The sequence below is a fragment of the Diadema setosum genome, chromosome 4 (genome assembly GCF_964275005.1).
Source record: "Diadema setosum chromosome 4, eeDiaSeto1, whole genome shotgun sequence".
Taxonomy (NCBI): Eukaryota; Metazoa; Echinodermata; class Echinoidea; order Diadematoida; family Diadematidae; genus Diadema; species Diadema setosum.
This window is the reverse complement of record NC_092688.1, coordinates 36,533,088-36,545,893: the sequence shown is the minus strand read 5'-3', so window position 1 is coordinate 36,545,893 and position 12,806 is coordinate 36,533,088. Positions and strand designations below refer to the sequence as shown.

Here is a 12,806-nt window from a genome sequence, read left to right as displayed (position 1 = left end):
TTTGTTTTGTTTTGTTTTTGTTTTTGTTTTTGTTTTTGTTTTTGTTTTTTGTTTTTTTGGACATTTCGGATTAAAGAACAGCCCTTACACGGAATTGTGCGTTTCGGAATAACGAATGTTTATAATTTTACCAGGGAGGTGAGAGAATATGGCTAGCTCCCTGGTCATACTCAAATATACTAGGCATTTCAAAAAACATTTCCCACTTTTGATCATTAATAGAATGTGTAGATCGAGTCATTTGAACTCGTGATACAAATAGAAACGTGTGACCAACTTGCCCCTACTTTCTTCATTCCTTTCACTAAGACTTTTTTTTTCTCCACCAAGCTTTCTCCATTTGCTAAATTCCCATAACAAGGGAGTTCACGGTTGCGATTTGCTTCTGTGCAAAATAAAGGTCAAATGAGAATGTTTGTATATTTGCCATTGACTTTCAAACGAAAATAATCCTCAGGCAAATGAGGATTTGGAATGTTAAGTTGTGTGTTTCACCTTTTTAGAACGCACAGGTGAAAGTGATTCATCAATAATGTTTAACAAAAGCTGCACACGCATTTCATTGACATTGATTACAAAGGTGGCATGCTTCAACAAAAAATACTCTGTCACAGGTGTAAGGGTCAAATGAGACATGAGCTAACCATGAACTCCCTTATTGTCTACCCGGAATTCATGGTATCCTTTTCTGTCGGGGAATTTTGAGAGACAGTACGCCAGGCAGGCGTTCTTCCGTGAGACGTCGTAACGCGCAGACGCACTGCCCTGGATCGTCTGTCAGGTCAGGCTCGAAGAATGACAATTTTGCTTTTCCGACCAATCAGAGACCAGCACAGTGGACCTTTAACTTCAAAATCCAAACGCAAAACATCATCGGCGTGTCACCCGTGAGTGCAGGATATGAAGTGGTCGTTTCATCAAATTCCAATCAGTCAAACACGCCATCATGCCGCGGAAACGTAAGTACTTGTATAAAGCTACCTCTTAGTATATTGTGAGGCATTTGTACTAGAATTCTTTTCTGCTAAATTCTACACATCTATTTAGTTGGTAGAAATCTCTTGTTCTTGTGGCTGCAAGCTGTTGTTACACGTCTGCGCTGCGGGCAGCCGTTGCTCGCAGGTCCCATATGTGGTAAATTGTGTTAGTGGGCATTCATATGCCTGTTTGCTTTACGACGACGAGTGTCAATACTGTCATGTTCTGCAATTCTGCGCTGCGAGAACAATTTTCGTTTATATCGCTCCCTCATTAGCTACAGCTGACATTTTCCCCATTTTAATCTTAAAGAAGATAGATAAGGTCATGTTAAATATAAATGCTGGAAATATAGCTTTTTCTAACGTTATAACGTTAACAAAAGTTTCTAGACCACCCGGCTTGAGACGAGACTGAGTTTCTAGACCACTGCCGGTAGCGGTAGCGTTAGAATACAATAATTTTATGGCAACACTAGCAATCATAAACAGAGTTTGATCGTCTAGATCTAGTCTACTCAGGTTAGTGTTCTTAAAAAATCTTGATTGAGAAAAAAAAAAAGACCCAGATCTCCTGGTAGTACTAGTAGTAACCTGCTAGAGTGTTAATTTACTTAAAATAGATGCAGCGTAATTAAATTTACTATGGCATATGTGTATGGTTAGGAGGTCTTTACAGTTACAGCTACAGTGCAGTGAAAGCAGTCTAGTTAGGGTGTTTAGTCTTTCAAATCAATCTAGCCAAATCTCAAGAAAAGATCCTGTTTTCAAGAGAGTCAGTCTGAGTTCATGAGTTCACTTTCTTCATGAGTTCTGCTGTCCACCAGCACCAGGCCAGACCAGCGCCAGGCCAGCAGCCTTTATCATGATGTTTGTGGGCGCCTTTCATGCAAGTGCTAACTATACACAGCCCAGTTGCTGTACGTACACAATGTAGGTACGTCGCGACACAGTGTACTTACAGCGTCTGGTCGGGCTATGCAAGTGCCAGCGCAGACAGCGTGCAAGCCATGTGGTGTGGGATTTTTAGAGTGAGTGTGTGCGTACACAGGAGTAGCCCGACCAGACGCTGTTGAGCTACTTTAACAGCGACTGGGCTGTGTATAGTTAACACAGGAGGAGATTTGAACTGTACAAAGCATTGTTATATCGAATTGCATGGTTTGCACACTGTCTGCGCTGGATGCCACCGGACACTTGCATGAAAGGCACCCAAAGGCTGCTGGATGGGGGAATTCACAAAGAAAGTGATCCTGTAATACAGTCTACAAAGTGATTTACTTTGCTGACAAACTTGAGTACCCACCTACACAGGGGTACAGGTACTCTATAAGTGTGCAGTAATTTGGAATATATGCACAAGATCAGGTTAGTTCTGATTGTAATTTTCTCTTAGATATGAATATTTATTTGTAAAATGATGTCAATCTTTAGTTTTACGGGCAGGGCTGATTTGTGTGTGGAGAAGTGAGAGCTGCAGAAAAAAGCACCAAAAAGTTTGAGTCGGATCAGGCTGATAGGAGCAGCAGCCCGCAGTAAGCGAACTCATGAGTCATTGGCGCCCATGCTTTGATGGGTGGCTGCACATCATTGTAACTTTATTTTTGTCAAAAAGTGCAGACAGAAGTAAGATTTTTTTTCTTCTTTTTATCATGGAGAGTGGGTTATACACGTGTATGTGTGCAACAAGAAATCCCCATGCAAACTTGCAACAATTTATGTTGTCAGATGTGAGATGAATGAGAAGTGAAAGGGGGCCTCATGAGCATCTCACCCCGAGGGCCTTATGAGCATCTCACCCCAAGGGCCTTATGAGCATCTCACCCCAAGGGCCTCATGAGCATCTCACCCCGAGGGCCTTATGAGCATCTCACCCCAAGGGCCTTATGAGCATCTCACCGCGAGGGCCTTATGAGCATCTCACCCCAAGGACCTTATGAGCATCTCACCCCAAGGGCCTTATGAGCATCTCACCCCAAGGGCCTCATGAGCATCTCACCCCGAGGGCCTTATGAGCATCTCACCCCAAGGGCCTTATGAGTATCTCACCCCGAGGGCCTTATGAGCATGGCCAGGGTGCTCATGAGGAGGAGGGAACCTTATGAGCAGGTTTCCCATACTGATATTTCTTTTGTGAGCAAGCATTTTAAAACCAATACTTGTACCGGTATTTCTTTTCTCTTTTATTGTTATCTTGTATTGTCTTTTTGTAGGTAACAACAGGGGTCGTCATGGAAATTCAGGCAAAAGGTCCAATGTGAAGCAACAAGTGAGTGATTGGAAATGTGTATCGCTCAATTTTTATGCATTATTTTTGCTTGTAAACATTGCATTTCAATAAATATTGAAATTTATGAGAATCCAGATGAAGTTTAAAGCTGCATTAATTTGCTAAATGATTGTTATCAGTAATCAATTTGACTAGAAATAAGATAGGTGCTAACAATTGATTGTATACATGTAGTATATAGTTTTTGATGTAATTCATCCTGGCACTTTTTTTTTTATTTGTACTTTTACCGAACAGTATATACGTTTAGCCATGAATTGATGATTATCAGAGATCTCTTCTGAAATGTGAGGTGCAGTGAAGATGTACTTGGTGGTCTAAGTAGCAAAGTCTTTCTCTGTACACTGTATATCGTAAGATCTATTTTGTCTCACTGAAGACGATGGTTGTCCTTCTACATTTTACCAACATTGACATATTTGCATACAATACATTCAATGCATACATTGACATGTATGCATTTGACATGTATTCGCAATGGTGTATGAGGGCATGTGCAAGTTCAGCGGCAATGCCAAGATTATATATCATGCCACGCTTTTGGTCTGAAGCTTTGTTTTTGATCTACAATTGTACACCATTTCCCTGCTTAGACATTTGTCATATAACTGACAGGTATTTAGAGACAGTTGGCTTACATCTCATTCAAAGTCAGTGTTTGTTGCTTGTTGTTGTCTAGCTAGGAATATTTAAGTTCACCTCTTGATTGCTGATGTGATGTTGTGATACATGTATAATCATCAAGTGAGAAGCCATTTGAATGAAGGATCCCCAGCTTCGACAAGTTGTGCATGCAAGTGTATCACTTTTGTGTTTCATGCAGGCTGCGGTGGCTGCCTCATCTCCAAAGCTCGATGATGCTAAGATCACCAAGTATTTGCCTGCCATTGAAGGCCCACTTGAGAATTCCCCTGACAAGCAAACATCTGACCTGATCAACCCAGGAGCAAATATTGGTAGTGAGTGTATGTAAATCCCTTCTTGCCACCTTCTCCAGTTATTCTATCCGTGGATGGTATAAAAAGCCTGGAAAAGTGAATTCAGTTTTATCAAATGTTTTGCTTGTTTGTTGTTGGGTTTTGTTTTTTTGTTTTTTCATCTAAATCCCCATTGTATTAGCCAGGATGATAAGTAATGTGCCTGATATGATTTTCTCTATTATGGCTTGGCATTCTGTGTTCAGCAGATTTATTGAGGCATAAATTGGCTTCCTTGTTTATGCATTTAAGTAGTTTTTCTGGTGTTTTAAGGAGCCAATAAAGGAACAAAATAATAAACACAAATCCTGTTTGTGTTATGTTTCTGATGAGATATCATTTGCATGCATTGCACACAATTGGTCTTCTTCACCGCAATGCTTGTGCCGCCAGTATCCACCTGCGCAGAAGTTGTACCAGGTTTGCCGACACCAGACAGCACCCCCACCAAAACCCCCGCACCGCCCGACCGTTGCCAATCCCCTTCCTCGGATGTGACTCTGCAATACCCCATTGAGGAAGTGGCTTCCCTGGGTGATGATTCTGTCTCCCAGCTGGCTGGGGACGTCGGGGAAGGAGGAGGCGAACAGCTGGGTTCCTCCATCGACTCACCACGTCCGGCCCCAAGGAGGTCGCCCCGAAAAGCCAACAAATTTTTCGCCGACAATGTCCAGTCGGTCTCCCTGCCGACTGGGGAGGCTGGGGAAGGAGGAGGCGAACAACCGAGTCCCTCCGTCAACTCACCACATCCAGCCCGAAGGACATCGGCCCGAAAGGCCATCAACTTTTCGCCCGACAATGTCCAGTCGGTCACAGTGCAATCAGGTGAAGTGAGCTTCTGTTTACATTCTTCTACAGCCACTAATGGAATGTTCAACCTCCATAGATTCTCCACGTACAATGTGCGTTGCACATAGGGGGCCAAAATCTGATTTTCCATTTGTAGTGAAGAACAAAGTGTCCTAGTTTTTGCTTTGTTTGTGTGTTTGTTAATTTTTTTTATTGAGCAGCATCAGGAAGAGACTGTTTCTAATGAGAAACTGTGAGAACCAGTGAGTGATACTTGACTGATAAAACAAACGAACAACACATGCCATAGTGACATCACATATTTGAGAAGCATGATCCTGAATGATCGAGATGCAGAATTTGAAGAAACCCACTTTCCTTATCGTTTCCTTATCTTCTTTTTTTTTTCTGAACATCATCCCGCCACTGTTGATATTGTATCAGTGCATTAACAGCAAAATCAGTAAGAAAACTTTGATTTCATATCTTCTCCTTTGAAAACTTGATAGGGATATGTATGAATGTATTGTGAAAGGGCCATATCATATATAGCTCAAGGAATTGTAAATATCTGCTGTTTTGAACTTGAAATGTATTTCTTCACATAAGCTCTTTCCATATGTGTACGCAACTTTTTGATATAGTGTGTTAAAAATTGGTTTATTTCTCATAAAATGTGGTAATATGAACTGTTTTCTTTCAGCAACAAAAAACGACACAGGCAAGGATTCTAGGCGGCAAAGGAAATTTGGCGATACAGTGGAATCGCCCGTGTCTAGTCAAACAGAAACAGGGCCCAAGAAGTCACGACGAGGTCGCAGAGGAAGGAAGGCCGGCACCAAGTCTGGAACTCCGAAGGTGCCATCAACTCAAAAGTAAGGGGATAGTGAAGGGCATCATGATATTTACAGTATGGAATACTGTAAAACCAGAAATATTCACAGTGTGAAACTTTCGTAGATTGGAGATGACGGCCTTTTTCGCGGCATGGAACTTTTGTGAATTTCCTACCACAATGATCTACAGCTTTGTACTGGCATTCATTGCATTGTGTAGACAAAAACTTTCACATGCATTTTACTTTCACGAATCTTGGCTCCTTGCGAAAATTTCATTCATGCAAAAAATTGCTAGTTTTACAATACAGTGTTCTGCATAACGGGAGTGCACTGTAGGTATGATATTGTGTTTTCTGATGTAACAACCTTCAACATCAGTGTAAGTAAACACAACAAAATCAAATTTGTAGAAGCTTGTCTGGAGAGAGGGCCAGAGTGAGAGGGCTAGAATTTGTAAAATAACTGATAAAGCAATTATAGTGACTTGACTTCTTCAAGCTGCCTCCTATTTTCAAAAAAAAAAAAAAAAAAAAAAAAAAAAAAAAAACAAGAACATCTCATATTTTAGATGCTCAGTTCCTCTTCTACCTGTAGTTACCTTTTTCAGACTTTGCATTATTGTGCAAAGTATAATCAAATGTCATGTAATGAATTTACTAGTAGTCTTTACATGCTACTTTGCAAATAGGAGTGGTTACACTCAACATGACATTTAGCTGCATAGTGCAGTGCACTCCCATTATAACGAAGTCGTTGGAACTTGTTGCTTTCTTTCATTATATTGAAATTTCATTATAACCGGACAGTAAAGTGTAGGCGGATGTATAGATGATTATCTTAGGACCTGAATTTTTACTTCATTGTATCAAGAATTTTATTATAACCAAGTTTGTTACAGTAGAAGTGCACTGTAACAGAATGATATCCAAAGTCTTCATGTACAATATGCTTTTGAAGCTGAGAACCTTGTGCTGTAAATCCTAATGAAATTGCCATCACTGCATTTAAAGTGAACATTGATTGACTTTGCATTTCTTTTGCTTTATCAGGTGTGAAAAAACTATGAAGGATTTCTTCCCAGTCCGAAGGAGTGACCGGAGATGTAAATCAGAGCTTGAGGTCAGTGTGAAAGGACAATCACCCTGTTTTGTTATCTCCACCCAAGGCCTCCACCAAGGAGGTTATGTTTTTCCCAGTGTTTGTTTGTTTGTTTTTCTGCTGCTTTTGCAAGATAACTCCTGTACAAGTTATGAAAGGATTTTGATGGACTTCTCAGAAGAAGTTATTATGACACAAGGAACACATGATCCAGCTCACCATTTGGATCCAGGAATTTTTTTTTTAAAGGTGGAAATCACAGTGTGGGAGGAAATGAACTGCTTGGTAGAGGTCTGCACTCTTCAAGTGATTTTCAAGTTTGTTTATTTTGTTTTTTTTTTTACTTCATGGTTGTGGAAGTAATAGTAGTAGTAGTAGTAGTAGTAGTAGTAGTAGTAGTAGTAGTAGTAGTAGTAGTAGTAGTAGTAGTAGTAGTAGTAGTAGTAGTAGTAGTAGTACTAGTAGTCAAGTAGTAGTCAAGTAGTAGTAGTAGTAGCAGCGGCAGTAGTAGTAGCAGCAGTAGTAGAAGTAGTAACAGTCGTAGTATCAAGTTGCAGTACTAGTTGCAAAAGTATTAGCAGTAGTAATGGTAGACTTGGTATCATCATTGCAAGTGCTATCACTGTTATTTACTTGTCTGTCTGTCCATCTTTCTATCTATCTATCTATCTATATCTATTTATCTGTCTGTCTATCATATCATTCCATACATCTATCATTATTCCATTCTTTTTCTCATCACACACCCAGGCTGAAAAGAAGGAAGCCCTCGAGGATGCCATTCTGTCAAACAGAGAGGATGGTCTGAAGGTGAGAAGTTGATAGTGTATGAAAGGAGGGAGGGAGGGAAAAAGTTGACAGTCAAGAAAGACTAGAGAGAGAAGAAAATGTCTTGAGTGTGCTGCACTAGTGCAGTATTAGCATATTTTAGGCAGAAAAGGGGACATCTGCACCAAAAGCTAAAAATCATATCCAGACTCCAAGTTGATGAGCTTTTGAGAGTGGAAGGTACAAAATATACCTTGTCAACCAAGTTCAAGCATGCAGTAATTGTGATAGTGGCACTTACATGTAGTTCATGGTACAGGCTTTCCTTCTTTCCTGTAGTTCAAAGCACACACTCTCACACACACACACACACACACAATATGGCCACTCAAGTTTTTCCATACCTATGATGCATATTAAAAGCGCTACTGTACATGAAATATTACCCACCTTGGAACGAAAACTCTGAGGGTCCCAATAATGATGATATCCAATGAATTTTAGTTGCATACAGCCCGTAACTTTCCTCTGTCTTTCCAGGAAGCAGTGAAGAATCATCGCATAATCAGGCATCTGATAATCGGGAACCTCGCTTAAATGACATACGATTCCCAGAAACATTTCCAATGCATGTTATTTTCACTGGATAATCGGGTGGGAACCTCTGATAAACGGGACAATTTTTCTTCAAGCGATCTTTGATTTTGTTGATATTTTACACAAAAAAATCTACCAAAATACCACAACAATCTTTCAAAGATTCCCTATCAGTTGTCGTTTACATAGAACTTACAAAGCAAGCTTCGGACTGTTGTGTTTTGACCTCCGTCCATCAAATACACGTACATGCATGCATAGCCACGAAAGCGCTGTGTATAAGTATCCATGCCATTGCGAAACACATGCTTTCGCGAACATTCTTCTCCCCTACATGTAAGCAAAGCCATGTGCAGGGAGAGCTAGAGGGTCGCGCTGAGGGGTAGCGTGGTTGTGTATTCATGTACACGTTGTACATTTACAGTACGTCAGTATGCATGTGTGTGTGTGTGCGTGTGTGTGTGTGCACTACATGTACATGTCGTATGCCGTTAGTGTATGGTGAGTGCTCATCGCGAAATCGGGCACCCCGCTTAACCCTAATCAGGCTGGGGGGGGGGGGGGGGCGGAATCCGCCCCCCCCCCCCCGACATTTCGCGCAATATCTTCGCAACGCGATAAGCTCCCGCCGCGATGTTTCATGACTTTTTTCTTTCAAGTATTGCACAACTTTTGAGACCCAAATTGTTGCGCCCGTGCGTACCGTTTTGACGCGACGCCCATTCGAAAAAAATTTGTCAACCCCAAAATTGCTCCAAAACGTGATTTTGTGTACGAATCCGATGCAAATTGTGTTTTTTCAATTAATTCACATAAAAATTCATATCTTCACTTAGAATGGCCGAAATTAATTTATTTTAGCATAATAATGCTTTGAAAAATGTCTGTGACAAATTTTGGCCAAAAAACAAACAAAAACAAAAGGTCAAAAAACAAAGAAATACATAAGAAATTAAAAAAACAATAAAATACATAAGAAATTAATTTCGATACAGATTTTTTTTTATCCTATGTCTCAGAAGAATGATACAAGAAACATTTTTAAAAAGAAATTAGCTTAATTGGAGCATAAATAAGTGATTTAGAGCCAAAAACTGATTTTATGCATAAATTACAATAATTAATTAATATAAAATATAAGAAAAATTTTTCGGAGAAAGCAACCATACATTTTGATAGAATACGTCGCGGGCGTTGCGTGTGCTGATTTTCGGCACGATCGCGCGTTCCATAGGCGAGATCTGAAAGGGGGGCGGAATCCCCCCCGATATAGCATAGCCAAAAAAGCCCAGCCTGATTAGGGTTAAAGGGGCCGTGTTTGCTACTCCCAACCTGTCCAGATTATGCGATGTATACTGTAGTATGTAGTTTTTCAGCACAGATCAAAGATGAATATCCACACATTTTGTGATATCTTCATACAGTATTACTTTTATTTACAGTTGTCAGAGATAGTAGATACAGTGTAGATAAAAATTCATATGACATGCTTTTGTCGCCTCTTTCCATGCATATGTCTAATCACCCTAGGTGGAAGAAATGATTGGCAAAGGTCGTGGGGTCATCTCTACCAAGCCGTTCAAGAGAGGCGACTTTGTGGTGGAGTACTACGGGGACCTCATCAGCATGCCAGAGGCCAGACAGCGGGAGGCTAAGTACCAGGGGGATCCTGAGACCGGGTGCTACATGTACTACTTTGAGCACAAGAACAGAAGCTACTGGTAAGTCTAGCTGGCCAGAATTTCCCCTGTCAACCTTGCCTACATCGAATCTTATTTGGACTTAAGAAATAGCTTCGACTTATAGAAAATTCGACTTATATGAGGGCTTAATACCAAACAAAGTTCTGGTACGCCTGCAAAAGTTGTCAAATTTCGATCCCAAATGTGAACGTATGCCTAGGAAATGTGAGGAATAAAGCTGTAATAACAAGATATTCGATGGGTAACGACAAAAATGCGAAATATAAACCAAAAAGGTTCAGTCTCAGAACTTACCCGAACGGGGTCAGGCTAAACTCGGACTCTGGTTTAACTCGGCCTCGCTTTGACGGCGGGCTGAGTTGTAGTGGTTGTCCCTCTGGATTGTACAGTGTTGTACTATGGGAGCAGCCTGGATGAACTACGTTGTAGCGCTTCGCGTTCTGGCTACTCGCAGTAATGGTCCGAGTTGTTTTAGCGCGCATGCAGAATTAGTGTGCGCCTATTAAGCACCTCTAAAAACAATCAAAGATGCTTGATAAACAACAACAAAAACTTCAAAGACCGCGCATCTGTCTCAGCAACTTGAGGTGATGTGCGTATAGGCTTGAGGACCGCGCGCTGTCCATTTGTTTTGTACAGGATTAGCACTTTCCTGTCTGTTCAGTTAGGCCTCATTTGGTATTATACAGTAGAATATGGCGATCACGAACTGCGTGTAAATTGTCCGAAATAAGGTCGAGTTCTCCCTGAGACCGTGTTAGTCTGGAGCCTCCTGGAATAAAAGTCGGTTTTCCGACTTTTATTATTATTCTCAAAATACTCCAAAACGACTCATCATTCCGGCAAACTGCGTCAGCCAGGTAACAAGTTTCTTTGTAGACTCTTTCAATATATTGCAAGCAAATATGAAATGGTGCCAGACGGGTTTTCAAGCCCTTAACAGCTTTGTTTTCACTTTAAAGTCAATAGAATATAGAGAGAAGAGGACCTGAAAAGACCTTCGACTTAGACGATTATTCGACTTATGTGAGGTTGACTTAAGCAAGGTGGACTAGTATGTGTGGTATTAGGCCATTCTGTTGCTAGCCTTTTTCAAGGGCTTTCTTGCTGTTAGTTGTTAGCACCGACAGTCACAAATAATTAAGTGAGCTCACTCTAAATGCATCAGCATGGGGGGGAGGGCCCGTTTGAGATCTATGGCTGTGATTATTATTCATGAGGAAAGAGAAAGTGCCAGCCATTTAGTTTAACCAATGGAATGGCTAGATTCTTCTTTCGGCAGGCAGTGGGAAATGTAGATGCAAAAGCTTCTTCAGTAACGCGTAACCGAATAGGGGATTGTTGCTGCTAAAACATTGTTAGCGGACTTATGCACAATTCAAAGGCATAAGAAAAGTTCTGCGTCCCGTATGTTACTCTCACAAAGTGTCATTTGTGATATTCTCCCATCCATTATAGCGTTGATGCCACGATAGAATCGGGCCGACTGGGGCGACTCCTGAACCACAGCCGCCACGGCAACTGCTGCACCAAACTCGTCGACATCAAGGAGCGGCCGCACCTGATTCTCGTGGCAAAGCAGGACATCGACGAGGGGGAGGAGCTCCTATACGACTACGGTGACAGGAATAAGGAATCAATACAATCTCACCCCTGGCTGGCCCTATGATAGCGAGCCAGTCCTTCTTTGACTTTCAGCACTCAGGAACCAGGATTTGATGTGTACAGTTGTGCTTAAAACAATTGGGGGTGGAATCTTCCAATCCGTACAGACCCATGATTCATGCCCTCATCACTCACGTATAAAAGGTGCGATGGCTTGCCTCTTGCCGTATAAGCTGTAAGAGAGAGTAATTGCTGTAGCGGTCGTTTGCTTCCAAGGGGCTGCAAATATTCGCCTGGATGTGTGCTGGCGAGCATGGCTAAACGTCTCTATAGAAACAGGACCCAAATGTTCACAAGATTTCTCCTGTTGGCAAACACGTGCTGCCGGTGTTCTGGTCGTCCAATATTACTACAGGCACAATTTCTTCTCTCTTTGGGTGTGAGATGAAGTGCGGCACAGCATTTTATCAGTCTACTAGCTGTCTTCTAGGCCCCACCCATTGTGTGTGTTCAAACAGCACTGTTGTGCCAATTTATGTTACAGTTATACAGGTCTCAGTAATACCCAGCATGTCATGAGAGAACACATTATGTAGTCTTAGCGTTCCATTTACTTTGTGTGTCTGCGTGTGAGTGTGAATGTGAGTGTGCATGTGTGTGTGCCTGTGTGAGTGTGTGTATGTGTGTGTGTACGTATATAAACAAGCAAATGTTTGCCAACGTCAGGTTAATCTCATTGTCTGCCAATGTTTTGTTTTAATTCTTTATTTTAGGACACATGTCTAATGGCCAATGGGAAAGATCTGTGTGTGTGTGTGTGTGTGTGTGTGTTTGTTTTTTTGTTTTGTTTTGTTTTTGTTTTTTTACTGTTTTGTTCAAACCAAGGAGAGAAACACACATTGCACTGTATCTTCACAGAGAGAGGACAAAGAACAATGGTGTGCTTGTTAGGCGCCGAGGGAAAAGAAGAATATTATATGTGTTTCTTAGCCTACTTTCATACTGGAGGGATTTTCAAACCTGTATACTTTTAAACTTGAATTACAGTTAAGTAGTTGCAATAATTGTTTGTTTACAGAAATTCTAATAGCTAATCTCAATGGCAGTAAGACAGAATATGGTAACTTTAACCCTAAAAGGGCCGGGGGAGGGCCGAATCCGCC

At 41.2% G+C, this 12,806-nt stretch overlaps 1 protein-coding gene across 1 annotated transcript; it reads left to right on the top strand.

Annotated features, from left to right (window-relative positions):
* Nucleotides 1-864: 864 nt before the first annotated feature.
* Nucleotides 865-12,186, top strand: LOC140227214 (uncharacterized). The gene is made up of 9 exons (XM_072307641.1): nt 865-959; nt 3,191-3,246; nt 4,091-4,226; nt 4,638-5,069; nt 5,737-5,908; nt 6,922-6,991; nt 7,721-7,780; nt 9,866-10,056; nt 11,497-12,186. Exons 1-9 carry the CDS (start codon nt 947-949, stop codon nt 11,705-11,707), a joined length of 1,341 nt encoding a protein of 446 aa, XP_072163742.1. The 5' UTR covers nt 865-946; the 3' UTR covers nt 11,708-12,186.
* Nucleotides 12,187-12,806: the final 620 nt, after the last annotated feature.

What these genes read in the sequence shown, in the direction of transcription:
- LOC140227214 (XM_072307641.1), top strand. An exon ending in GATGTAAATCAGAGCTTGAG is followed by an intron (nt 6,992 to 7,720) that starts GTCAGTGTGAAA and finishes TCACACACCCAG; the next exon opens with GCTGAAAAGAAGGAAGCCCT. An exon ending in CACAAGAACAGAAGCTACTG is followed by an intron (nt 10,057 to 11,496) that starts GTAAGTCTAGCT and finishes CATCCATTATAG; the next exon opens with CGTTGATGCCACGATAGAAT.